General features: G+C 46.5%; 1 protein-coding gene across 6 annotated transcripts in view; it reads right to left on the reverse strand.

The window, feature by feature from the left end:
• Positions 1-26607, reverse strand: part of camk2g2 (calcium/calmodulin-dependent protein kinase (CaM kinase) II gamma 2) — a 369535-nt gene that overhangs the window by 145324 nt on the left and 197604 nt on the right. For all 6 annotated transcript variants that reach the window (XM_070865617.1, XM_070865616.1, XM_070865618.1 and 3 more), the window contains exon 4: positions 23259-23313. In XM_070865617.1, coding sequence (XP_070721718.1) covers positions 23259-23313 — 55 coding nt within the window. The remainder of the gene's footprint in view (positions 1-23258; positions 23314-26607) is intronic.

Genomic DNA, 26607 nt, shown 5'->3' on the forward strand with positions numbered 1-26607 from the left:
TCCATTCCTCTCGCAATGAAGGCCAACATTCCATTCGCCTTCCTGATTACCTGCTGCACCTGCAAACTAACTTTTTGGGATTCAAAAAAAGGACCTTGTAAATGTCTGGTGTGTCACCCAGGTCGGGTGGCATGGTTTAATGTTTTCTGTTTTGCAGATGAACTCCAAAAAGAGTTTCATGCACAAGGACCCCCAGGTTCCTCTGCACCGCAGCATGTTGTAATTTCTCCCCATTCAAATAATATTCCCTTTTACTGTTTTTTTTCCCCAAGGTGGATGACCTCACATTTTTCGACATTGTATTCCATCTGCCAAACCTTAGCCCATTCGCTTAACGTACCTAAATCTCTTTGCAGCCTCTCTGTGTCCTCTACACAACCCGCTTTCCCACTAATCTTTGTGTCATCTGCAAATTTTGTTACACGACACTCTGTCCCCTCTTCCAGGTCATCTATGTATATTGTAAACAGTTGTGGTCCCAGCACCGATCCCTGTGGCACACCACTAACCACTGATTTCCAACCCGAAAAGGACCCATTTATCCTGACTCGCTGCTTTCTGTTACCCAGCCAATTTTCGATCCATGCTAATACATTTCCTTTGACTCCGCGCACCTTTATCTTCTGCAGTAACCTTTTGTGTGGCACCTTATCGAATGCCTTTTGGAAATCTAAATACACCACATCCATCGGTACACCTCTATCCACCATGCTCGTTATATCCTCAAAGAATTCCAGTAAATTAGTTAAACATGATTTCCCCTTCATGAATCCATGTTGCGTCTGCTTGATTGCACTATTCCAATCTAGATGTCCCACTATTTCTTCCTTAATGATAGCTTCAAGCATTTTCCCCACTACAGATATTAAACTAACCGGCCTATAGTTACCTGTCTTTTGTCTGCCCCCTTTTTTTAAACAGAGGCTTTACATTAGCTGCTTTCCAATCCGCTGGTACCTCCCCAGAGTCCAGAGAATTTTGGTAGATTATAACGAATGCATCTGCTATAACTTCCACCATCTCTTTTAATACCCTGGGATGTATTTCATCAGGACCAGGGGACTTGTCTACCTTGAGTCCCACTAGCCTGTCCAGCACTACCCCCCCTAGTGATAGTGATTGTCTCAAGGTCCTCCCTTCCCACATTCCTGTGACCAGCAATTTTTGGCATGGTTTATGTGTCTTTCACTGTGAAGACCGAAGCAAAATAATTGTTTAAGGTCTCAGCCATTTCCACATTTCCCATTATTAAATCCCCCTTCTCATCTTCTAAGGGACCAACATTTACTTTAGTCACTCTCTTCCGTTTTATATATCGGTAAAAGCTTTTACTATCTGTTTTTATGTTTTGCGCAAGTTTACTTTCGTAATCTATTTTTCCTTTCTTTATTGCTTTCTTAGTCATTCTTTGCTGTCATTTAAAATTTTCCCAATCTTCTAGTTTCCCACTAACCTTGGCCACCTTATACGCATTGGTTTTTAATAAGATACTCTCCTTGATTTCCTTGCTACACGCTCTTTCCGCTGCCTGCGTTTGGTTTCTGCATGCTCTCAGCGATGAGACTCGAGGTGCTCAGCGCCCTCCCAGATGCACTTCCACCACTTAGGGCGGTCTTTGGCCAGGGACTCCCAGGTGTCAGTGGGGATGTTGCACTTTATCAGGGAGGCTTTGAGGGTGTCCTTGTAACATTTACGCTGCCCACCTTTGGCTCGTTTGCTGTGAGCGAGTAGAGCGCTTGCTTTGGGAGTCTCGTGTCTGGCAATGTGAACAATGTGGCCCACCCAGCGGAGCTGATCAAGTGTGGTCAGTGCTTCAGTGGCTGGGGTTGTTGGCCTGGTCAAGGACGCTAATGTTGATGCGTCCGTCCTCCCAGGGAATCTTGCGGAGACATCTTTGGTGGTATTTCTCCAGCGACTTGAGGTGTCTACTGCACATGGTCCATGTCTCTGAGCCATACAGGAGGGCGGGTATTACTACAGCCCTGTAGACCATGAGAGCTTGGTGGCATATTTGAGGACCTGGTCTTCAAACACACTTTTCCTCAGGCGGCCGAAGGTTGCACTGGCGCACTGGGGGCGGTGTTGAATCTCGTCGTCAATGTCTGCTCTTGTTGATAAGAGGCTCCCGAGGTATGGAAAATGGTCCGTTGTCCAGGGCCACGCCGTGGATCTTGCTCACAGATGCATGCATTAAAGCTCTTGGTTTTTTGGGGGGGGGGGGATGGAGGGGATAGGCTTCAATGTGATCGATTAAGAATTACTAAGAGACTGGATCAGGGACTACAGACAGCACAAGTGATGTGTCCTGGTGAAACGCTCACCGCACAGCACAACACACCTAGTCAGCGTCCCATTTAGGTTTAGGCTTTTTTTAGGCTGTGTTTCGATGCAAATATCTGCTTCCCTCAGCCCCCCAAGGAATGAACAACAACTTGTATTTATATAGCGCCTTTAACGTAGTGAAACGTCCCAAGGCGCTTCACAGGGATATTATGCGATAAAAATTTGACACCGAGCCGCATAAGTAGAAATTAGCGCAGGTGACAAAAAGGTGGGTTTTTTGGAGCGTCTTGAAGGAGGAAAGAGAGGTCAAGAGGAGGGGTTTAGGCAGGGAGTTCCAGAGCTTGGGGCCCAGGCAACAGAAGGCACGGCCACCAATGGTTGAGCGATTATAATCAGGGATGCTCAGGAGGGCAGAATTAGAGGAGCGCAGACATCTCGGGGGATTGTGGGGCTGGAGGAGATTACAGAGATAGGGAGGGGCGAGGCTATGGAGGGATTTGAAAATATGGATGAGAATTTTGAAATCGTGGCGTTGCTTAACCCGAAGCCAATGTAGGTCAGCGAGCACAGGGGTGATGGGTGAGCGGGACTTGTCTGCCCGTGTCCTAACTCGCACCGTGTTTTGGGTCACGTTTCCAGCCCATTACCTGAAACATCTGCTGTACGGACGGGCCTGCGCTCTGCTCCGTTAACTGGCACCAACGATTCAAACTCCGCACGGTTAGAAATGAGCTGAATAATACTGTGTTTAAATTAATGTATGTTTCTGCTCGACACAAATAAGCGATTAATGTATAAGTTGCGTCTTACAGGAACTGTGTACGGTTTGTTTTCCTGGAAGATGAGTAGGAGAAACTCTCGCCTTGGGAGGATAGAGTTGGACGTGATAAGAGGGATCCAGATGGGTTGGCCTTCAAAATGTATAAACAAGAAAGCACGTGTAATGGTTGTGAAGACCCTTTGAGGGAGGGTCTTCATCTGTAAGTTTAGATAAAGAACTCGACATGCCATTAGGCACCGAGGTTTAAGGGGAACCTCTATAGGCTAAATAGTCCTGTCCATATTCTACCCCAGGCCCACCCCTAAAAAAAAAAAGAGAATAAAAAGAAGATCTAAAAAGCCTTCAGCGCAGACAGTGAAGTAAGGACTCCTGAGGGTGGATTGACGCTGACCTCGGTCGAACACTCTTGGGTCGTTCAGGAAGAGGGGAAAAATTAGCATTGTTTGTGCACGCCAGCCATCTGTCTGGTACCAGCTCCTCATCACGGTCTAATGTTTTTGCTGTATAACTAGTGTGTTATATTTCATCCTAAACTCCGATTAAACACAATATACCAACCGTATTGGTTTGCACTTGATCCTGATGATTTGAAAGACCAGGGATAAGTTCATCTCAACACCAATCTTACATCGCTCTTCCCTCAGACACGACTACTTTAAAAGAAAATACTTGCATTTATGTCGCGCCTTTCATGACCTCAGGATGTCCGAGCGCTTTACAGCTAATAAACTGTAGTCGCTGTAAAATCGCAGCAGCCAACTTGCACTCAAGCAGCAATGAGATAAATGACCAGATGATCTGTATTGAGATGTTGGCTGGGGGATAACTTCCCTGCTCTTCTTCGAAATAGTGCTGCAGGATCTTTTCCATCCATCAGAGAGCAGACAGGGTCTCGGTTTAATGTCTCATCCGACAGTGCGGCGCTCCCTCAGCACTGCACCGGGAGTGTCAGCCTAGATTTAAATGCTCAAGTTCCTGGAGTGGGACTTGAACCCACAACCTTCTGACTCAGAGGCGAGGGTGCTGCCCACTGAGCCACGGCTGACAATTATAATGCTGCTGGTTATAATTGAAGGGCTGGAGAAAGGACAAACTGACTGAGAAGAAAATAAAAATATCCCCGGCCAACTAATCATGCTTTTAATCAATTGCTCTACAACTTCAAGCTGACTCTATCTGACATTTGCCCATCAAAGCACTTGCCCCAACTGTCGATTATTTAGATTTTCCCATGTCCTCCCTCACACCAAGTCCCGCTCACACATCACCCCTGCGCTCACTGACCTACATTGGCTCCCGTTACACAACGCCTGGATTTTAGAATTCTCAGTCTTGTTTACAAACCCCCTCCATGGTCTCGCCTCTCCCTACCTCTAATCCCCTCCAGACCCACAACCCTCCGAGATCTCTGCGCTCCTCAAATTCTGACCTCCTGAGCATTCCCAATTTTCTTCGTTCAACCATTGGTGGCCGTGCCTTCAGCTGTCTCGGACCGAAGCTCTGAAACTCCCTCCCTAAACAATTCCGCCTCTCTACCGCTCTACCCTCCTCCTCCCCGCTCCTTAAAACCTACCTCTCTGACCAAGCTTTTGGTCACCTGTCCCAATATCTCCTTATGGGTCTCGGTGTCAAATTTTGTTCTTTAACCCTCCTGAGAAGCGCATTGGGATGTTAAAGCCGCTAAATAAATACAAGTTGTTGTTGTTAAGTATTGAAAGAAAGACAGACTTGCATTTATATAGTGCCTTTCACAACCACCAGACATCTTATGGTGCTTTACAGCCAATAAAGTACATTTGGAGTGCAGTCACTGCTGTAATGTGGGAAACACGGCTCCAACTTGCGCACAGCAAGCTCCCGTAAACAGCAATGTGATAATGATCAGATAACCTGTTTTTTTTTATGTCATGTCGATTGAGGGATAAAAATAGGCCAGTTCATCTGGGAGAATTCCCCTGCTCTTCTATGAAATAGTGGCCACGGGATCTTTTACATCCACCTGAGAGAGCAGACGGGGCCTCGGTTTAACGTCTCATCCGAAAGACAGGCACCTCCGACAGTGCGGCACTCCCTCAGCACTGCACTGGGAGTGTCAGCCTCGATTTATGTGCTCGAGTCTCTGGAGTGGGACTTGAACCCACAACCTGCTCACTCAGAGACGAGGGTGCTGCCCACTGAGCCACTGCTGACACTTCAAAACAATTTCTTATTTATGATCGGAGGTCGATGAGTGGCTCAGTAAATTGAGCAGATTATCACCCGGATCTACCTGAATCATCCCACCTCCCTATTGCCAATCATTGCCAAAATCATTGAGTGGATTGTCTTAAAATTACATATGAATTATTAATGCATGAATCATCAATGCTCGATGAAGTGATTAGATAGAAGATAATAATACTTAAGTGTTCCCACTGAACTTATGGAACCAATTCATCATGTCTTTAATAAGCTGCAGTTTGGGTGATTTTTCAGGATCTCTTTTTTAAAATTGATCCAATATATCATAATATTCAGAGATAGAAATGACATTTTAATCATTTTTAGTAAATCTGTAGTTCCATTCCTATCTTTTCAAATTTCAGGTTTCATTTTTAAAACGGAGCTATTTAACCAGCTCAGCCACCTTCCAATATTTATTCTTCATTTCAGGGAGGGCATGGTGCAATAGTTACAAGCCACACAAGGTGTAAGTTGTGATGCAGCTCTCTCCCCGACTCAGAAGGTTGTAGCTTCTACTCTACGTAAACTAGAGGTGATCCAAAACTCGGCAGCCCGTGTCCTAACTCGCGCCAAGTCCCGCTCCCCTGTGCTCGCTGATCTACATTGGCTTCCGGCTCAGCAAACACCTCGATTTCAAAATTCTCATCCTTATTTTTAAATCCCTCCATCGCTTCACTCCCTCCCTATCTCTGTAATCTCCTCCAGCCCGCCAGCCGCCCCCTTCCCCCCCCCACCACCCGAGATGTCTGCGCTCCTCTAATTCTGTCCTCTTGAGCATCCCTGATCATAATCGCTCAACCGTTGGTGGCCGTGCCTTCTGTTGCCTGGGCCCCAAACTCTGGAACTCTGCCTAAACCTCTCCACCTCTCCTTCCTCCTTCAAGACACTCCTTAAAACCTACCTCTTTGGCCTGAGTTAATTTCTACTCGTGTGTCTCTGTGTCAAAATTTTTATCTCGTAATACTCCTGTGAGGCACCTTGGGACATTTCACTACATTAAAGGCGCTATATAAATACAAGTTATTGTTTGTTGTTCCAGTGCCCACTTCAGAGACTTGAGCACAGAAATCTCAAGTGCATTTCCTACCCCATTTAACACATTCTCACTAATTGTCTTCCCTCCTCTAGGTATGATTCTCTTGACGGTCTAAGTTCGCCAGTTGCTTGTGCCATCCAGCACCTTGCATAAATGGGGATTATTTGTGTACAAGACCAGACATGCTCAAGTGCCACTCCAGGGATTTGAGCACAAAAATCTAGGCTGACACTCCCAGTGCAGTGCTGGGGGAGCGCTGCACTGTCGGAGGTGCCGTCTTTCGGATGAGACGTTAAACCGAGGCCCGTCTGCTCTCTCAGGTGGATGTAAACGAGCCCATGGCCAATATTCGAAGAAGAGCAGGAGAGTTATCCCCTGTGTCCTGGCCAATATTTATCGCTCAATCAACATAACAAAGAAACAGATGATCTGGTCATTATTGCGGTTTGTGGGAGCTTGCTGTGCTCTTTTTCCCACATTACAACAGTGACTACACTCCAAAAGTACTTCATTGGCTGTAAAGCGCTTTGAGACATCCGGTGGTTGTAAAAGGCTCTATATAAATGCAAGTCTTTCTTTCTTCTTTACTGTGAAATAGCCATGTATCCCTCACAGAGGCCAGGAGTTTTGTCTTTCATGAAGCTTTCTGTTCAACCGCCTGATGCAGACAGTTTGTTCAATTGGCTGATTGCGCTTTTCCTGACGAAATTATCTGAACTGAATATTTACCTTAGCTTTGCTTATCTTGACTCTACGCTCCTGGCTCAGGAATGCTGCGTGTCTACAGACTTCTCTCGTTCCAATTTAATCATAATCTTGAAAATAATCTTCTGTCAGAAAACTCCCAGGGTACATTTTTATTTGCACAAACGTGGAGTTTTGTGGGTAACCGTAGCGTTCGGTGACACAGCTAACCAACACCATTCCTTGGGTTGAATCCGCAGTTGGGTTGGGGGTGGGGGAGCGTGCGATGGCTGTTTACGTGGGTTGGGGAGGAGATGGGGCTCGAGTCCGAATCTGGACTGAAGCTAATTTTAGCTCCTGCAGCTGCAGTGTTGCGTTCTCTAATCTCCCCTTTGCGATGTTCTCTAGCCCTATAATGCGGCGTAAAGTGCACAAATGGTGTTAAGAAATGCTGACGCCTCTGTTGACTCAATAAATCATCTCCCACTTATGACATAACTGGAGCATTATCCAAAGAACGGATGGCAGTGACGAGCTGGCTGGAGTACCATCATTCATCACTGAATGTGGATAAGAACACTTTTAGGCCTTTTGTATTCCCTCAAACACCTGTGTGGGCAATATTCTCACTCAATTGCTTAAGCATATCAGGTGTGTGCATAAGACACAGGCACATACTGTTATGTATGAATAAAGAGTCTGACCAGATACTGTGAGCTCAAAGTAAAGTGTGACCGTAGTCTTTTATTACCGGTCTCCAGAGTGCCTCTCCAGCCTGTGAGGCCTCCTTAAGTACAGGTGCTCCCAAGGGATTGTGGGATCCCTTGGGACTCCAGGGGATGAGCCTTCTGGTGGTTAAACAAGGTATTTACATGTTTACATATACTGATGAGGAAGGACGTTCTTGCTATTGAGGGAGTGCAGCGAAGGTTCACCAGACTGATTGCAGGGATGGCTGGACTGACATATGAGGAGAGACTGGATCAACTGGCCTTTATACACTGGAGTTTAGAAGGATGAGAGGGGATCTCATAGAAACGTATAAGATTCTGACGGGACGGGACAGGTTAGATGCAGGAAGAATGTTCCCGATGTTGGGGAAGTCCAGAACCAAGGGACACAGTCTTAGGATAAGGGGTAGGCCATTTAGGACTGAGATGAGGAGAAACTTATTCACTCAGAGTTGTTAACCTGTGGAATTCCCTGCCGCAGAGAGTTGTTGATGCCAGTTTATTGGATATATTCAAGAGGGAGTTAGATGTGGCCCTTACGGCTAAAGGGATCAAGGGGTATGGAGAGAAAGCGGGAAAGGGGTACTGAGGTGAATGATCAGCCATGATCTTATTGAATGGTGGTGCAGGCTCGGAGGGCCGAATGGCCTACTCCTGCACCTATTTTCTATGTTTCTATAACACATACCGATTGCCCCTTGGGGGACGTACAATATTTTCACTGTCAGGCCCCGAGAAACAAGACTTTGTAACTAAATATTTAGAAGTATACTTGGGTGACACACACATCATCAAATTCAATGCCTATGGAAGTCAGTGTACAATTATCTAGAAGGTTTCTTGCCTATTTAAAAAGGTCAGTGGGTAGCACCCTCGCCTCAGAGTCAGAAGGTCGTGGGTTCAAAGTCTCACTCCAGAGACTTGAGCACAAAATCTAGCCCGACACTCCCAGTGCAGTGCTGAGGGAGTGCTGCGCTATCGGAGGTGCCGTCTTTCGGATGAGACGTTAAACCAAGGCCCCGTCCGTAAGGTTCGCAAAGATGTTTGGCTCAGAGCACAGGAAGATGTCTGAAGACTAAAACTTGAAGCACAGGAAAAGGCGACAGCCAACTATGGTCTTGAATCGATGAAGGACATTGATACTGGACATTGGAATGTTTTAAAGCTTTTCTGATTGACTATGAACAGCAGCATTCATGGAACTATGTGGCTTGGAATCTTGAGCAAGCCTCGATTGATTTTGATGAGAGAAATGAGCATCTGGACAATGCTTGAGGTCAGATTAACTTCATGGCCTGAATCAGAAAAACGTTTATCTGCTAAATATGTATTTCAGGGAGCGGGGAAGCAAAGATGAGGAGTCATCTTCAATCTGGCAGACTCTGCATGTCTCCGGTGGTTGAATTACCGGTTGATGATGTGTGAATGTCAGCCATTCAGAAGCCCAGCAACTGAAACGACGGTTGGGGGAGGGCTCTGTGACCAAAAGACTTTAAGACGGAAGGACATGGACAATGAAACACACAGGAAGACACATTCTCGCTCTCAAGGACTGCAGTAGTCAGGTGAATACGGACGGGAACCGCTCATTCCCAGCTCCAGGGCCGACAATCGGCATCGGTGATGACCAGCTGGATTGGGTGATTGTATGTTGCAGCCAAATCTCGAATGAGTTTTGTCCGTGTTTTGTTGGCTTTAATAAACTAATAGTTTTGGGCTGAGCCTTAATCTTTGTGTTGTGTATATTTTGCTCCTGTAAATCCCAGAGTCAAAGAACTGTAGTAAGGACAAGGAAAGCAAAAACCTTACAGTCTGCTCTCTCAGGTGGACTTAAAAGATCCCATGGCACTATTTCAAAGAAGGGCAGGGGAGTTGTCCCCGGTGTCCTGGCCAATATTTATCCATCAATCAACATAACAAAACAACAGATTATCTGGTCATTATCACATCGCTGTTTGTGGGAGCTTGCTGAGCGCAAATTGGCTGCTGCGTTTCCCACATTACAACAGTAGCAACATTTCAAAAGTACTTCTTTGGCTGTAAAGCACTTTGGGTTGTCCTGAGGTTGTGAAAGGCGCTATATAGATGTAAGTCTTTTTTCATTCTGTAATTACATTGCTCCAGTGTCAATGTATTGCTGGATTTGGCAGAAACTGGGCAGACAAACAAAATAGGAAGACTTTGCTTTTACAGTGTTATATATGTAAACTTGTATTTACTCTGTACAGCCACCAGAGGGCTCATCCCCTGGAGTCCCAAGGGATCCCATAATAGGTATTTAAGGAGGCCTCACAGGTTGGAGAGACACTCTGGAGACCTGCAAGAAAAGACTAAGGTCACACTTTACTTTGAGTTCAGTCTGACTCTTTCTCCATACATAACACACAGTGCCTTATCTTGCAAAGTTTTCTCTTTGGTGGTGATTGTTTGGTGATTGATGAACATTGGCAGGAGGAAAGGAGAAAGTTTTGCTCAAATAGTCCCATGGGATCTTTTAAGGCATCCACTTGAGCCTTAGCTTAATGTCTCCTCTGAAAGACTCCCGCCTCTGACAATGCAGCACTCCCGCAGAACCCCACGGAGGTCTCAGCCAAGATGGCACGCTCAAGACCTTGGGCGCGACCCACGACCTCTGGAGAGTGCAACCAACCGAGCAAGCCAACACATCGGAAACCCCTGCGTCCTCCAACTTCACGGTCACCTTAGTTTTGGTTTCCTTATTTAAGGAGGTCCTTGTGCATGAAACACAAAATGTTAGTATGCAGGTACAGCAAGTAATCAGGAAGGTAAATGGAATATTGGCCTTTATTGCAAGGGGAATAGAGTATAAAAGCAGTGAAGTCCTGCTACAACTGTACAGGGTATTGATGAGGCCACACCTGGTGTACTGCGTACAGGTTTCGTCTCCTTATTTGAGGAGGGATATACTTGCATTGGAAGCTGTTCAGAGAAGGTTCACTCGGCTGATTCTGGAGATGAGGGCGTTAACTTATGAAGATAGGTTGAGCCTATACACATTGGAGTTCAGAAGAATGGGAGGTGATATTATTGAAATGTATAAGATTCTGAGGGGGCTTGACAGGGTAGATGCAGAGAGCATGTTTCCCCTCATGGGGGGGAATCTAGAACTCGGGGGCATAGTTTCAGAATAAGGGGTCACCCACTTAAAATGGAGATGAGGAGGAATTTCTTCTCTGAGGGTCGTGAATCTTTGGAATTCTCTGCCCCAGGAAGCTGTGGAGGCTGGGTCATTGAATATATTCAAGGTGGAGATACAGATTTTTGAATGATAAGGGAATATGGGGAACTGGCAGGGAAGTGGAGCTGAGTCCATGATCAGATCAGCCATGATCTTATTGAATGGCGGAGAGCAGGCTCGAGGGGCCAAATGGTCGACTCCTGCTCCTATTTCTTATGTTCTTATGTTCACAGACCCGTTCCACCTTCCCTGCAAAAATCATTAACCTGTCTTGAAAAAGTAAAATTGCTCCCATTATCTAGGAGTAAAAGCTCAATCTGTTGCAGTGATATATAAATGCTTTAATATCGACCCGCTTTGTTCCTTACGAGACTACCGAGAGAGCACTGGTGCGTTTAGATACAGATTCGTCAGCTGCTGTAGATTTTAAGATTTACAACTTCTGTGCAACAAATTTGGCCAAATTTCTTTTAATTTTTCTCATTGCTGTTAAATTATTCAATTTAATCTCAAATCAACATAAAATTATCTCTGTACAATCTTTCAAAGTGCTTTTATAAGAAAAATATAAGTGTAATTGTAGATGTGCAGTCCATTAACCTATGACAGGTCGTGGCCATAAAAGGAGCGGAGGTGTGGCGGCTCAGGAGCAGTGTGGAGGTCCCTTCAGGGAGCAGCGCAAGCTGGTGCAGGAGGGAGACGGCAGCGAAGAGTGACGTCATCAAGGTCCAGGTCGGTGATTGGAGCGTGGGCAGGTACAGCAGGAGCGGCGAGAGACTGTGGAGGGATGTGATCGGGGTCCAGGAGAGGCGCGAGTTCGGGGCCAGGGGCAGCACGGGCCAGCCCACACTGCGATGTGTGCGCGCACTAGATCCGTGCAGCAGAGCTGGTCTCCAGTCAGTCGTCTTGGATAACCGTTGCCACTGGACCAAGACCTAGCTGTGTCAAGCCCGTGTGGTGGCTGGTGTGCAACGGCCACCCCACGTTAAAAAAATCCACGCAAGGCATCTTCCACCCTTTAGGAGCTGAAATATTAGGTCTTTCTGTGAACTCATCCCTTGTTTGGCGTGGAAGCAAGTCATCCTCGTTTCGAGGGACTGCCTATGAACAAACCTATGATAAGTCTCTTGCGGTCTCTATTTACCAGTGTGTGTCTTTTATGACTTGTATTTTTTTAATTTATTTTGTAAGCTTTGCCGTTGCCTCATCAACAGAACATGTCAGATTGACGTGAAGGAGTAAAGTAATCCCCTGTATGGAGAAGGTACTTCTGTGTTACTGATTGTAAAGGTTATTATGGTCCTAAAGGCGGCAAATTATTTATAACCAGAGAATAAAGATAGCTTCGAGTTGCTCTTGTGTCAGAGCAACCTTGATGTTGACAACTAGTCAAGAACTTTGAGCACTTGTGCAAGACAAGTAGGGTATACTTTTCCAACAAATGCTCAAGATCAAGGTTGATCTGACACACAAGCACAAACAGCGCGAGGTGATTTCAGGAATACAGATGAAATCTCTCATCAGAACTCCCTTATCCGGAACCACCCCTCGTCCAGAACCATTCCCGGCTATCGTGTGGCGCATACGCAGAACTCCAACATGAACAAATTGAAGTCCGTCCTCGCTGCCAAGTCCTGCAATCGCTGGCCTGACCCCACGATCCACCGCCCCCACCATGGTCTCTCTGCCGGAGTCCCAGCCCCAATATCCCCTTGCTCAGTATCTGTACCATCCAAGTTAACGTGACCACCCCTCGTCCGGAAAAATCCCTTATCCAGAACAGGCCAGGTCTCAAGGGTTCCGGATAAGGGAGCTTCAACTTGTAGCATATTATGCTGATAGGGTGAGATGAAGAGGGTTAAGGAGGAGGCTCATGAGAAGCATCAACACCGGCATAGACCAGTTGGGCCGAATGGCCTGTTTCTGTGCTGTATATGCTATCTAATTCTATGCCCTCAAAGACTGTTACAATGGGGTAGAAGCAGATTTATTAAGAACTTCGGAAGTGCAGCCACCTTTGGCCGGGGTTGTGGAAATGGGTGGGTGGGGACTGAGGGTTGGATGAAAGAAGGATATGGACAATTCACAACAAACAGTTTTGGTTCTGCATTTTGGAAAGAATGCAATCTGGGGCTGCGAAGCGGGGTTTAGAATAGGCAGAACATGTAGAAACCGCACAATTACAGCGCGGCACAAACTGGAGAGGCATTTCAAACTCTGGAAGCCGCTGTCGGTGAACTTCATTGATTCTGTAAAAGCCTTTGTCTCCCTGCATGCACCAAGTACATTGGGATTTAATGGAATCCCTTAAGAATCCTGGAATATAACCGAAAACACTTTTAAAGTGAATGTTGTGTCAAAGCTGAAGAAACAGGAGAATAGCTCAAAATTATTACGGAAGTGAGTCAAGGCTGTGCTTTATTAATGGGGCTGTGGTCCAATGTGATCCAGCTGTGGAGGACTTTGGACAGCAAAAGAACTTGAGCTGCTTTGGATCTTGGCATCATCTTGAATTGCACGTTGCTGTTGAAACCAGACCATTAATCCTTAAATACCATTTGTTGTGCCCTTTGTGAACAATTGCTCATCAGAATCTATCAGAAGTTGCTGAGAGTGTCGACTATGGAAAATAAATAATACCGATATTATTGACAAGGTTTCCAGGGATATTATCAACAACCATTGAGATATCAGAGATATCGGCACTTCTCCAATTCTGCCCTCTTGAACATCCCCGATTTTCATCACTCAACCATTGGCGGCCGTACCTTCAGCTGCCTAGGGACTAAACTCTGGAACTCCCTCGCTAAACCTCTCCGCCTCTCTTTCCTCCTTAAAACCTATCTTCATCTGTCCTAATATCTCATGTGGCTCGGTGTCAAATTTTGTCTGATATCATCATCACTCCTATGGAGTGCCTTGGGACGTGTTACGACGTTAAAGGCACTATATAAACACAAGGGGCCCAAGTTTCCACATGATTTGCGCCTGATTTTTAGGAGCAACTGGTGGAGAACGGACTATCTTAGAAATCGCAATTCTCCACATTTTTTTTCTGCAGTTCTAGTCAGGTAGAACAGTTCTACTTTGGAACAGAATTTTTTCTTCAAAAGGGGGCGTGTCCGGCCACCGACGCCTGATTTGAAAGTTTCCACAGTGAAAACATACTCCAAACTAAAGTAGAATGGAGCAAGTGAAGATTTTTGTAGAACTGAAAAAACCTGTTCTACACATTAAAAAATCAGGCGCAGGTTACAAATTAGGCGTCCAGAACGAGGTTGGGGGGGGAGGGGAAGGGAAGTCATTAAATTCTATAATAAATCCTTATTTATACTTATACAAATAAATCCAATCTGAATAAACATTTATAAGCAAAGAAAAGATTAAATAAACCATCTTCCTACCTGTGTGAAAGTGCTTCAGGCAGGCCTTTCGGGACCGAAGGCTGAACGGGCCGGCCCGAGACTTCGGGCAGGGCCCGTCCCCAGCACCAGATTTACAGGTAGGTGGCGTTGGGTTGGGTCGGGTCAGGTCGGGGAGGTTCGGTTCGGGTCCGGGGGGGGGGGGGGAAGAGAGAGGGGGAGGGGGAGGGGGAGGGGGAGGGGGAGGGGGAGGGGGAGGGGGAGGGGGAGGGGGAGGGGGAGGGGGAGGGGGTCAGGTCGGATCCAGTCCGGGAGCGGGAGTCGGGTCGGGTCCAGTCGGGGAGGCGGGGAGCGGGAACAGGAGCGCGGGTCAGGCGGGTCCAGTCGGTGGGGGTGGGGAGCGGGTGTCGGGTCTGGTCCGGAGGCAGGGGGTGAGCGGGGAGCGGGTGTCGGGTCTGGTCGGGGGTGGGAGGAAGCAGGAGCTGGCCGTGGGAGGAGCCTTATTCACGCAGCCCCAGTGAGGCCATTGGGCCAGGGCTAGGGGCTGCGTGCTTCGGGCCCCTCCCACACAGTTCGGCGCCTGGAGCTACTGCACTTGCGTGCCCACTGTAGCGCGCATGTGCAGAGGTCCCGGCACTGTTTACAGCGCAGGGACCTGGCTCCGCCCCCCCACAGCTCGTGCTGCGCCGCGCCGAGGGCCAGAGGACCTGCAGGGAGGTGGAGAATACGGAGGATTTTTTTAGGCGCACTTTGTGCCGCGAAAAACGGGCGTCCAGGTCGGGACTGTGCCGTTCTAGGCGCGTGTGGAAACTTGGGCCCAAGGTGTTGTTATTGTTGAGGTAATGGTATGTGAGCGTTGCTGATAAATTAGATATCATTCTGGACTCTAAATAAGTTACCCTGTGGTTTCAAAGAAGAAACAGCTTGCGTCTTATATCGAGCGGTTCATAACCGGGTACATGCCACAGCGCTTTACAACCAAATAAATAATTCTGAAGTGTAGTCACTGCTGTAATGCAGGGAAAAGTGGCGACCGGGATGGGCAGAGCACGGATGAGGGAAAATTGTTGGCTGGACATCGGGGGGAGCCCCCTTCCTCTGTAAATGGTGCCAGTGGATATTTTACATCTACGTGCGAGCAGACGGAGCCCCGATTTAACCTCTCACCCAAAGGCTAGCACTTACAACACTCCCTCAATACCACACAAGCCGAGATTATGTGCTCAAATCTCTGGAATCAGCCATAAGCCCACAGCACACAAAAGCAGATAGGGTTGGAATGGTGGAATATTTACCAGCTGCCATTGGAGACAGAGAGAAAAAATTACATAAGCTGGGTGGGGCGGGGGGAGCCAACTATGGGCAAATGTTATGGTCTGAAATTGTTGAACTGGATGTTGAGACCAGAAAGCTGTAAAGTGCCTAAACAAACGATGAGGTGCTGTTCCTCAAGCTCCCTTCCGCCCCCCCCACCCCCCTCCCTCCGACGTTAGGTCATTTTTTTCTCTGTCTCCTGGTAATTATTCTGCCATTCACACCCAGTCTGGACTAACCTTTTTCTAACCATTACCATTTCAAGTCAGCCCATCATCCCTTTTGTCTCTCTAATCTCTCCTGTCTTCCACCCGATCACCGACCTTCCCGTTTGTTCTTTCCTCCCCTCCCACATTCAGTGCTCCTTAAGAACCTGTTCTTTTCGAACACTCGCCAGTTCGGACGAAGGGCCATCGACCTGAAACCTTAACTCTGGTTTTTCTCTCCACGGATACTGCCTGGCCCACTGAGAGCTCCAGCATTACATATTATAGGCCCACGACCTTCTGACTCGAGGGGAAAGAATGCTGCCATTGAGGCCTGGCTGATAGTGGGTGGCACGGAATAAACGGGCCCTGGGGCAGTCGCAGCAAAGAACAGCACTGGACGAGGGGAGGTTCGGAGAAAATCAGAGGGTAATTCGGACGGTGTTCAATCGGGAAGGATTTGGAGAAGCTGGGGGGAAAGCTCAGTGATGGAGAAGTGTAAGGCAAGGTTGCATGGGAGTGAATGCTGGTTAAATTAGCTCAGGATCATCATCATGAAATCATCACGAGCCAGGTGATGGTCTATCAACCGGTCGTGTCTTTTAAATTACACTACTGACATTGCAGAACTCTAGTTAAAAATACATTAAAATTAAAAAACTACCAATGATGAAAAAAAACACACTTAATTTCCTTAACAGAGGTATAATTGTGACTCTCTCATGATAGCAGAAATTATTAACCTACTGCCAAGCAGATGAAATTATGGCACGAAGTGCATCATTCCTCTGTTGATTAATTTAAATGTCATTCCTGAGAACATTGTTGCCACTGGAATTATTCATTTCGCAGGCAATGAGTTTGTGATTCTCATCCACAGCAAATAATTAACTAATTTGCTGGGTTTAAAAAGGATCTAGTTGTTCTTGTGATTTGAAGCTTAGAAACAGCCTGCCTTCGAACCAGTCAAGCTGCCCTGGGTTTTTTTCCACTTATGCAAATTGGGCAAACTTAACATATGAAGTTACTGACAAAATTACTTCCAATAGAATGATTATCTGACTCCAAATTAGTAGTCAATTGCCCGACATTCCTCCTCCCCCCCCCCCCCCCCACACACACACACACACAATTGGGTGAAATGTCTGCTTCTGGTCGAAAGGAATCAAGGGTGGGAATGTATGCAAAATGACTGGCCAAGTGTCAGTCGTGGCTCAGTGGGCAGCACCCTCGCCTCTGAGTCAGAGGTTGTGGGTTCAAGTCCCACTCCAGGAACTTGAGCACATAAATCTAGGCTGACATTCCCAGTGCAGTGCTGAGGGAACGCTGCACTGTCACAGGTGCCGTCTTTCAGATGAGACATTAAACCCAGGGCCCCGTCTGCTCTCAGGTGGACGTAAAAGATTCCATGGCAATATTTCTTAGAACAGCAGGGGAGTTATCCCTGGTGTCCGGGCCAATACCTATCCCTCAATCAACATAACAAAAAACAGATTATCTGGGTCATTATCACATTGCTGTATGTGGGAGCTTGCTGTGTGCAAGTTGACTGCTGCGTTTCCCACATTACAACAGTGGCTACACTTCAAAAGTACTTCATTGGCTGAAAAGCGCTATGATACGTCCAGTGGTCGTGAAAGGTGTTATATAAATGCAAGTCTTTCTTTCAAGTGCATAGACAATCCCTGCTCTTTGAAGCATAGGAAACGGAGGAGCAGGTGGAGGTCATTCGGCCCCTCGAGCCTGTCACACCATTAGATCATGGCTGATTCCATTTACCCGCCGTTTCTCCATATCCCTTGATACCCTTACCGTACAAGAATCTAATGCTCTTAGTCCTGAAAGCTCCAACTGACCCAAACTTTCGGGAGAGCGAATTCCAGATTTCGACTACTTTTATATGGAAAAAGTCATTCCTCATTTCCCTCCTAAAAGGCTCAGCTCTAATTTTAAGATTAGGCCCCCCCCCCCCCCACCCACCCTTGTTCGAGATTCATCCACTGGAGCAAATAGTTCCTCTGTATCTACCCTATCGAATCCCTTTGATGTCTGTGCAGAGCTTCGAGACATTTCTGCGAGACATTCTAAGGCATTATATAAACACGTCTTCCTTGGACTGTTCAAATGTCACATTTTCCTGAGTTAAATCAGAAAGAAAGACTTGTGGCTTTCATGACCTCAGGATGTTCCAAAGCATTTTACAGCCAATTAAATACTGTTGGAAGTGTAATCACTGTCATAATGTGGGAAATACAGCAGTCAGCCTGCGCACAGCAAGTTCCCACACTCAGCAATGAGATAATGACCAGATTACCTGTTTCAGCTATTAGTTGAAGGATAAATGCTTGACTAGGACACCGGGGAGAACTCCCCTGCTCTTCTTTGAAATAGTACCATGGGATATTTTATGTCCAGGGGGCAGACGGGGCATGGATTTAACGTCTCACCTGAAAGACGGCACCTCTGACAGTGCAGCACTCCCCCAGCACTGCACTGGAAGCGTCAGCCTAGATTTTTGTGCTCATGTCTCTGGAATCAACCATAAACCTACAACCATCTGACTCAGAAGCGAGGGTGCTATCCACTGAGCCACGGCCGAGTGCGTGCACGCCTACTCCGAGCACAGAGATCCAGTCACCTCTCCCATTCACTTCCTAAAAGATAGCGATCCCAGCGAGACCTTTCTTTGAGAATGCAAGCGCTGTACACAGCTTGCACTCTGCGCGCACAGAGGCGGGGAAGCACTGCAGGGTCATTGTGAGCCTTCCACTGACATCCCTCCTTCTTGCAGGGTTACAGGTTGTGATGCTACAGCGTTCTGTCACAGTGTTTCTACAGTAACGTTGTGTTGTTACAAGTGGGGAATATCACAGATATTCAGGGGGCAATCACACATGCTCTCTCAACAGCCTCTAATTCCTTCTTCCCAGTCGCTTTTAGTTAAATAGAGCAGGTTGAAATCTGCAGATCACATGTCCGCTACTATAATTTCCTTATATACACGGTCTATAAGCAGTGCTATTTACAGGACTGCATAACTTAAAGGTGAAGGATAGTCCGTTGTGCTTTTTACTCCAAGTCGGACGGTAACAACACTGCAGTGGCCTGGAGGGAACGAGACCAACACCAGTGACTCTTCATTGATAAGAATTTATTTTGTTTCTCAAATACATCAATGGAAGAGTGCGCTCAACAAAATGTACACCTCCTGGACTTCTCTTCCCTGGGTAGGTTTTAAGGAGCATCTTAAAGGAGGAAAGACAGGTAGAGAAGGGGAGAGGTTTAGGGAGGGAATTCCAGAGCTCAGGATCTAGGCAGCTGAAGGCACGGCCACCAATGGCGGAGCATTTAAGATCGGGGATGTTCAAAAGGCCAGAATAGGTGGAGTGCAGAGATCTCGGGGGACTTGTGGAGATTACAGAGATAGGGAGGGGCGAGGCCATGGAGGGATTTGAAGACAAGAATGAGAATTGTAAAGACGAGGCGTTGCTTAACCAGTAGCCAATGTAGGTGAAGAAGCAAGGGAGCTACCAGTGAAGCCAAGCAGATAGATCTGGGCTTCTACTAAAGGAAAACATTTCTTTAAAACTACCAACCTGACAACAACAAAATAATCGAGAAGTCGGCGTGGTTTAATCTGCAAGCTGTAATGCCTTTTAGGTCGGTGAAAGGTAGATGCAGAGAGGATGTTTCCACTCGGAGGCGAATCTAGAACTAGGGAGCATAGTTTCAGAATAAGAGGTGCCCATTTAGAACTGAGATGAGGAGGAATTTCTTCTCTGAGGGTTGTAAATCTGTGGAATTCTGTCCCAGAGAGCTGTGGAGGCTGGGTCATTGAACGTATTCAAGGTGGAGATAGACAGATTTTTGAACGATAGGGGAGTCGAGGGTTATGGGGAGCAGGCAGGGAAGTGGAGCTGAGTCCATGATCGGATCAGCCATGGTGGAGCAGGCTCGAGGGGCCAAATGGCCGACTCCTGATCCTGTTTCTTATGTCCTTTTGGATAGTGGAAAAATACAGCATTTTTTTGTATTTGGACCGATCCTCCCCTGTCTGTTAATAAACCACGTCTGGCTCACAAGTTAATGTTATTTCATTCCAGCTCTCAGCAATGTGTTATATCTATCTTGTGGTCCAGAAACTGAACACAGTGCAACACAATCGTGAGGCTGGGCAGAAGTAGTTGGAAGTTGATGCTGTCAATTTGCGATGTGGCAAATAAATCCTCGAGCAATGCATCTAACATCAAATAAGACAATTAAGGTGATGTAGTTTGCAGGCCTCAGTTTTTCAGGATTTGGTGACAATTAGATTACACAGAGTAATCCTGTGTACTCTGCAATTTATAGCACATCGAAGCTGGGCTGCTATTTCCTGAATTAGTGAGTGCTATAAAATTCCTTTCGTCAGTTTTTTTACGCTGCACGATGCCAGACTCGCGACATCAAAAGAAACTGCTTTAGAAAAAAAGATAAAACACAAAGAAGCCTGTAATAAATTGACTTTTCTTCCTGACCACGAGAGAGGAGAGAAAGAAAGACTTGCACTTATATAGCGCCTTTCACAATTACCGGACGCCCTGAAGCGCTTTACAGCCGGAATACTTTTTGGAGTGTAGTCGCTGTTGTAACGTGGGAAACGGGGCAGCCAATTTGCGCACAGCAAGCTCCCGCAATGTGATAATGACCAGATAATCTTTTTTAGTGACTGAGAGATAAATACTGGCCCAGGGCACTGGGAATAACTCCCCTGTTCCTCTTCAAACTAATAGCCATGGGATCTTTTACGTCCACCTGAGAGTGAAGACGGAGCCTTGGTTTAACATCTCATCCAAAAGATGGCTCCTCCGACAGTGCAGCACTCCCTCAGCACTGCACTGGAGTGGAGATAGATATCTGTCTTTGGTGGTATCGTGTCGACTGCCCATTATACGCCCCGCCCCATATTCAGTTCTACTGCCCTGTATGAAATGTCCTGTTGCACAGTTACCGCTTGGGGATGGATAGAGTGGCCGAGGAGTGCCACTGACAAGACATGGAAAAGAAAATGGAATGCTATTTAAAAAAAAAATTTTTTTCCCAAAAAGAGCTGTTAAATTCCAGTGGTATCCAACACGCACCTGGCCTTATATCTTGCCTACCTGCACCTAACCCTTTTGGGTCTGGGTTACACATTTTGGGCTTATGTCGGTGGGGCGTATCCCTGCAGAAAAATAGGGCACATTCATCCTGGGTCCCACTCCAAGGACTTGAGCACAGAAATCTAGGCTGACACTCCAGTGCAGTACTGAGGGAGTGCTGCACTGTCGGAGGTGCCGACTTTCGGATGAGCCGTTAAACCCAGGCCCCGTCTTCCCTCTCAGATGAACGTAAAAGATCCCATGACACTATTTTGAAGAAGAGCAAGGGAGTTCTCCCCAGTGTCCTGGCCAATATGTATCCCTCAATCAACATAACAAAAACAGATTATCTGGTCATTATTGTAGTGTATGAATAAAGAGTCTGACCAGATACTGTGAGCTCAAAGTAAAGTGTGACCGTAGTCTTTTATTGCAGGTCGCCAGAGTGCCTCTCCAGTCTGTGAGGCCTCCTTAAGTGCAGGTGCTCCCAAGGGATCATGGGATCCCTTGGGACTCCAGGAGATGAGCCCTCTGGTGGTTAAACAAGGTATTTACAGGTTTACATATATAACAATTATCATATTGCTGTTTGTGGAAGCTTGCTGTGCACAAATTGGCTGCTGTGTTTCCCACATTACAACAGTGACTACACTCCAAAAGCACTTCATTGGTTGTAACGCGCTTTGAGACGTCCGGTGGTCGAGAAAGACGCTATATAAATGCAAGTGTTTCTTTCAAATGGAAACTCGACTGCCGTGGATTTCTCAATAGGTTGTTTCAGTGTCTTTTTAGCATGGTGATGGATTTCTGCGAGTCAAAGACTTGATAGACAGCAGAGATTTATTTTGTCAAACACCAGTTAATTAAAGCACATATCTAGGGCATGCCACCTCAAGTCAATGTTAATCTTGTTCTCAAAATGCCGTACTGCAGCCCAAGGGAAACTATGCACTACATTAATTATGGCCAATTATTCACCACACCAAGAATTGGATTGATCTGTTATTATTTATCTGAAATTATATCAGGGAAATTATCGTTTCATTTCAAGGGGAACGCTCGCGTAGTGGTTATGTTACTGGACTAGTAATCCAGAGGCCCGGACTAATGATCTGGAAACGCGAGTTCAACTCGCACGACGGCAGCTGGGGAATTTAAATTCAGTTAATTAAATAAATCTGGAATAAAAAGCCAGTGTCGGTAATGGTGACCATGAAACTGCCAGATTGTCATTAAAAACCCATCTGGTTCACAAATATCCTTTAGGGAAGGAAATCTGCCGTCCTTACCCGGTCTGGCCTACATGTGACTCCAGACTCACACCAATGGCGGAGCAGGCTCGAAGGGCCAAATGGCCTTCTCCAGCTTCTATTTATTGTATTCTTACTCCTACATATAAACCACAGTGAGCTCTTAAAAAAAGGCTCTCAATAGCACTGAGTTATAGGTTGACTACTACTTCTGAATCTAAAGGGCTTTGGAAAATTGTGACGAATACATCTGCAATTTCCTCACCTATTCTTTTCATACTCAGGGATGAAAACCATCAGGTCCTGGAGAATGGTCCATTTTTGCCATTATCAGTTGTTTAAAACTGATATTAAATCCACTAAGTACCTCCCTTGAGTTATTTGTCGTCTCCCTTGTATAGCTGATATTTTGTCCTCCTCCACCACTGTGAAAAGGGATACGAAACGCTCATTTAACAAGTCTACCATTTTCTTATTGTCCATCATGAGGTGTGGGGCCCGGGCTTGATAGACCAGATGGTCTTTTCCTGCCCATCAATTTTGTATGTTCAGAGACCTTTCAGGATGATTTTCTTCTCTCCCATTAACTTCAAGTGTCACTGCCAACTGTCCACTACTGTTTTAGTAGGAACTTGGGAGTCCCTGGCCAAAGACCACCCTAAGTGGAGGAAGAGCATCCAGGAGGGCGCTGAGCACCTCGAGTCTCGTCGCCGAGAGCATGCAGAAAACAAACGCAGGCAGCGGAAGGAGCATGCGGCAATCCAGACTCCCCACCCACCCTTTCCCTCAACCACTGTCTGTCCCACCTGTGACAGAGACTGTGATTCCTGTATTGGACTTTTCAGTCACCTGAGAACTCACTTTTAGAGTGGAAGCAAGTCTTCCTCGATCTCAAGGGACCACCTATGATGATGGTTTTAATAGGTCGCAATCCAACACGCTCAAAGAGGTTTACTAATAACAGTAATATACAAGTTAGTAGCTGGTTTCATCCTCAGACTAACGCAAGATGAGGCAAAATAAAGATGCAATACATTGTATTTTTACTAGAAAACATGCAATTACTCACAGGTCAAATATGAGGTAGTGAAACCCTTCTTCTGATATGCTGTCATGGAGACGGACTAGAAAGAGAAAGTGGAACAGTTAGATTCATTGTGGATAATGACTTTGTTGTAAATAATATAATGTCTTGCGTCTAGAATGTGCACATCCCGTGTCAATTTGACAAAAATATTTTTAATAAAGGAAAAAAAGCCAGTATTTCCTGCTTGGTTCGTTTGACCTTGATTGTTAAGAGTTCCTGCCAAAGGGAAAGGGCCTTACAAGCAGGTCCTAACCAACACAAACATTGCTCGATAATTAGCTTCCAACTGACCTCGGGATGTGCTTATTTGGAGCACTTTATGAACAGGCCATCTTGAGAACAACCAAATCTCATACTACCCAACATCACTAACACAAATAATCTGGTCAACATCTCATTGTGGGAGCTTGCTGTGTGCAAATTGGCTGCCGCCTTTCTTACATTACAACAGTGACTACACTCCAAGAAGTGACGAGCTGGCTGTAAAGTGCTATGGGACGTCCCGCGGTCGTGAAAGGCGCTATAGAAATGCAAGTCTTTTTTTTTTTAACCCCGTGAGCGATATCATGAGTGACCAGATAATAATACAAATCAAACGTACCATTTGGACTGGTAGTTCAATGGTTAGTAATCTTTAGTCAATGCTTACTAAAGAGAACAGCAAGTGTCAATAAAGGTTGACGACTGATTTATGCATGGGAAATTCCTGAACTATAAACCAGACACTCCAAACAGCCACATTTTGAAGCAGAAGTAAAATTTTCTCCCACATTTGGTAAGTAGAGACACATTATTTATTAACTCCCATATTTTCCTCTGTGTGCTAATAAAATAACAACTTGAAAGAAAAGTCAGGCAGACTTGCATTTATATAGTGCCTTTCACGACCACCAGACATCCCAAAGCGCTTTACAGCCAATGAAGTACTCCTTGAAGTGTAGTCACTATTGTAATGCAGAAAACTTGAATTTATATAGCGCCTTTAACATGGAAAAAGGTCCCAAGGCGCTTCACAGGAGCGTTATCAGACAAAATTTGACACCGAGCCACATAAGGCGATTTTCGGACAGATGACCAAAAGCTTGGTCAAAGAGATATGTTTTGAGGAATGTCTTTCAGGAGGAGAGAGGTAGGGAGGTTTAGGCAGGGAATTCCAGAGCTTGGGGCCCAGGCAGCTGAAAGCATGGCCGCCAATGGTGGAGCGATGAAAATCTGGGATGCTCAAGAGGCCAGAATTCCTTAGACCATCCCACAAAGGATATTAGGTGTCATTTTATGAACCTATGCTTCAGTGTGGAGCCTCATCCACCAGAAACGTGATTTTGAAACATTACCCAAACTACCGTAACTAGTCAGGCTACTAACGTTTTAGCAGCAGCAGATAAATATCAGAACACAAGTCACAAATAGGGCGAGTGATTTGGAACGCCACAGCATCCTGCAACAGATTCCAACAGTGTGCCGGAGGTGCTAACGTACGCACCATCCCGACTTGGACGGATATATCGGCCGTTCCTTTGTTGTCACGGGATCCAAATCCCGGAACTCCCGACCTAACAGCACTGCGGGAGCACCTTCACCTCACAGACTGCAGCGGTTCAAGGCGGCGGCTCACCACCACCTTCTCGAGGGCAACTGGGGATGGGCAATAAATGCCAGCCTTGCCAGCGACGCCCACATCCCAAGAAGGCATTAAATAAAAGCAGGCAGCTGAACTACATCGAGGACTCGTTGTAACGCCAGTCTATAACTGGGTCAGTGCAGCTGACTGAGGGTTTGCTATGAAAGACTTGCATTTATATCATCATCATAGGCAGTCCCTCGGAATCGAGGAAGACTTGCTTCCACTCTTAAAATGAGTCCTTAGGTGGCTGAACAGGCCACTACAAGAACCACAGTCCCGGTCACAGGTGGGACAGATAGTCGTTGAGGGAAAGGGTGGGTGGGACTGGTTTGCCGCACACTCTTTCCGCTGCCTGCGCTTGGTTTCTGCATGCTCTCGGCGACGAGACTCGAGATGCTCAGCGCCCTCCCGGATGCACTTCCTCCACTTAGGACGATCTTTGGCCAGGGGCTCCCAGGTGTCAGTGGGGATGTTGCAGGGAGGCTTTGAGGGTGTCCTTGTAACGTTTTCTCTGCCCACCTTTGGCTCGTTTGCCGCGAAGGAGTTCCGAGAAGAGCGCTTGCTTTGGGAGTCCCGTGTCTGGCATGCGGACAATATGGCCTGCCCGGTGGAGCTGATCGAGTGTGGTCAGTGCTTCAATGCTGGGGATGCTGGCTTGGCCGAGGATGCATTTATATAGCACCTTCCACGACCACCGGACGTCTCAAAGCACTTTACAGCCAATGAAGTGCTTTTAGCACAGAGAGAGAATGGGCGCGCTCCTGGGACACCTGCCCTACGAGTGGCCTTTCGGAGAAGCCGCACTGTTGGGTGACAGACATTTTGTATAAAACTGGTCCCCCTTGCGGTGACAACTGGAAAGAATTTTAGCGCACTCGATTAGACCGCGGGGGCAGCACTCCTTTTGACTGATGTCGCCACAGTGGGGAAAGTGCTCGGCACAAAATGTCTGCTTACAGCCCGACTCTGCCCAGCAGTTTTGCAGCATTGCTCGTGGAATACCAAAAAAAAGGACAAGACGACACAGCCATATATCTATTTGATTTAAAAAAAAACATTTCTACTTCGATAATGATTCGGATTTTGACAAGCGACAAGGGGAACAACATAGCCTTTCTTGTCGTTGACGTTGCACAACAGCTCAAAAGGTTCGGTGCCCCTGCCAGTTTAACATTCAATGGTGGTACACTGTCGCTTGCTCACTGTTGCTATGGCGACAGCCAAACTGCTCTTCGAAAACCAGCATTACCTGGGGTTCCAGGCTTGGAGGACGGCTGATGGAAAGGTCTCCAGAGGGGAACGAGCCACCCACACCTGGAGCCAGTGCGCTCCCCCGCGGTGTAAACACGCCCCCAGACTGGATTTCAATCAACATTTACTGCCGTGAAAATGCCAGGCAGCCCAAGAAAATACAACCCCGCAATGTCGAATCTGCTTTGATCCAAATAGGTTCTCGGCTGAAAGTGAAGGCGGCTCGGTGCCCGTGTCTGAAGAGACTCGTCTCAGTCTATGCATGAAATTAGGGAGCATAAATAAAAGTCGGACCTGCTGTATTGAGCATGTGAAAGAGAGGACAATGTTTTGGGTAGAGTTCAATTATGTTTTTATTTTAAACTTTTTCCTTTGTAATCCAAGATTAAATGAACGAATTTCCAAATTCTGCTTTTATTTCAGCAGTTGCTATTTTTCCCTTTAATTTCTCAGTAT

Source organism: Pristiophorus japonicus, chromosome 22 (genome assembly GCF_044704955.1).
Source record: "Pristiophorus japonicus isolate sPriJap1 chromosome 22, sPriJap1.hap1, whole genome shotgun sequence".
Taxonomy (NCBI): domain Eukaryota; kingdom Metazoa; phylum Chordata; class Chondrichthyes; family Pristiophoridae; genus Pristiophorus; species Pristiophorus japonicus.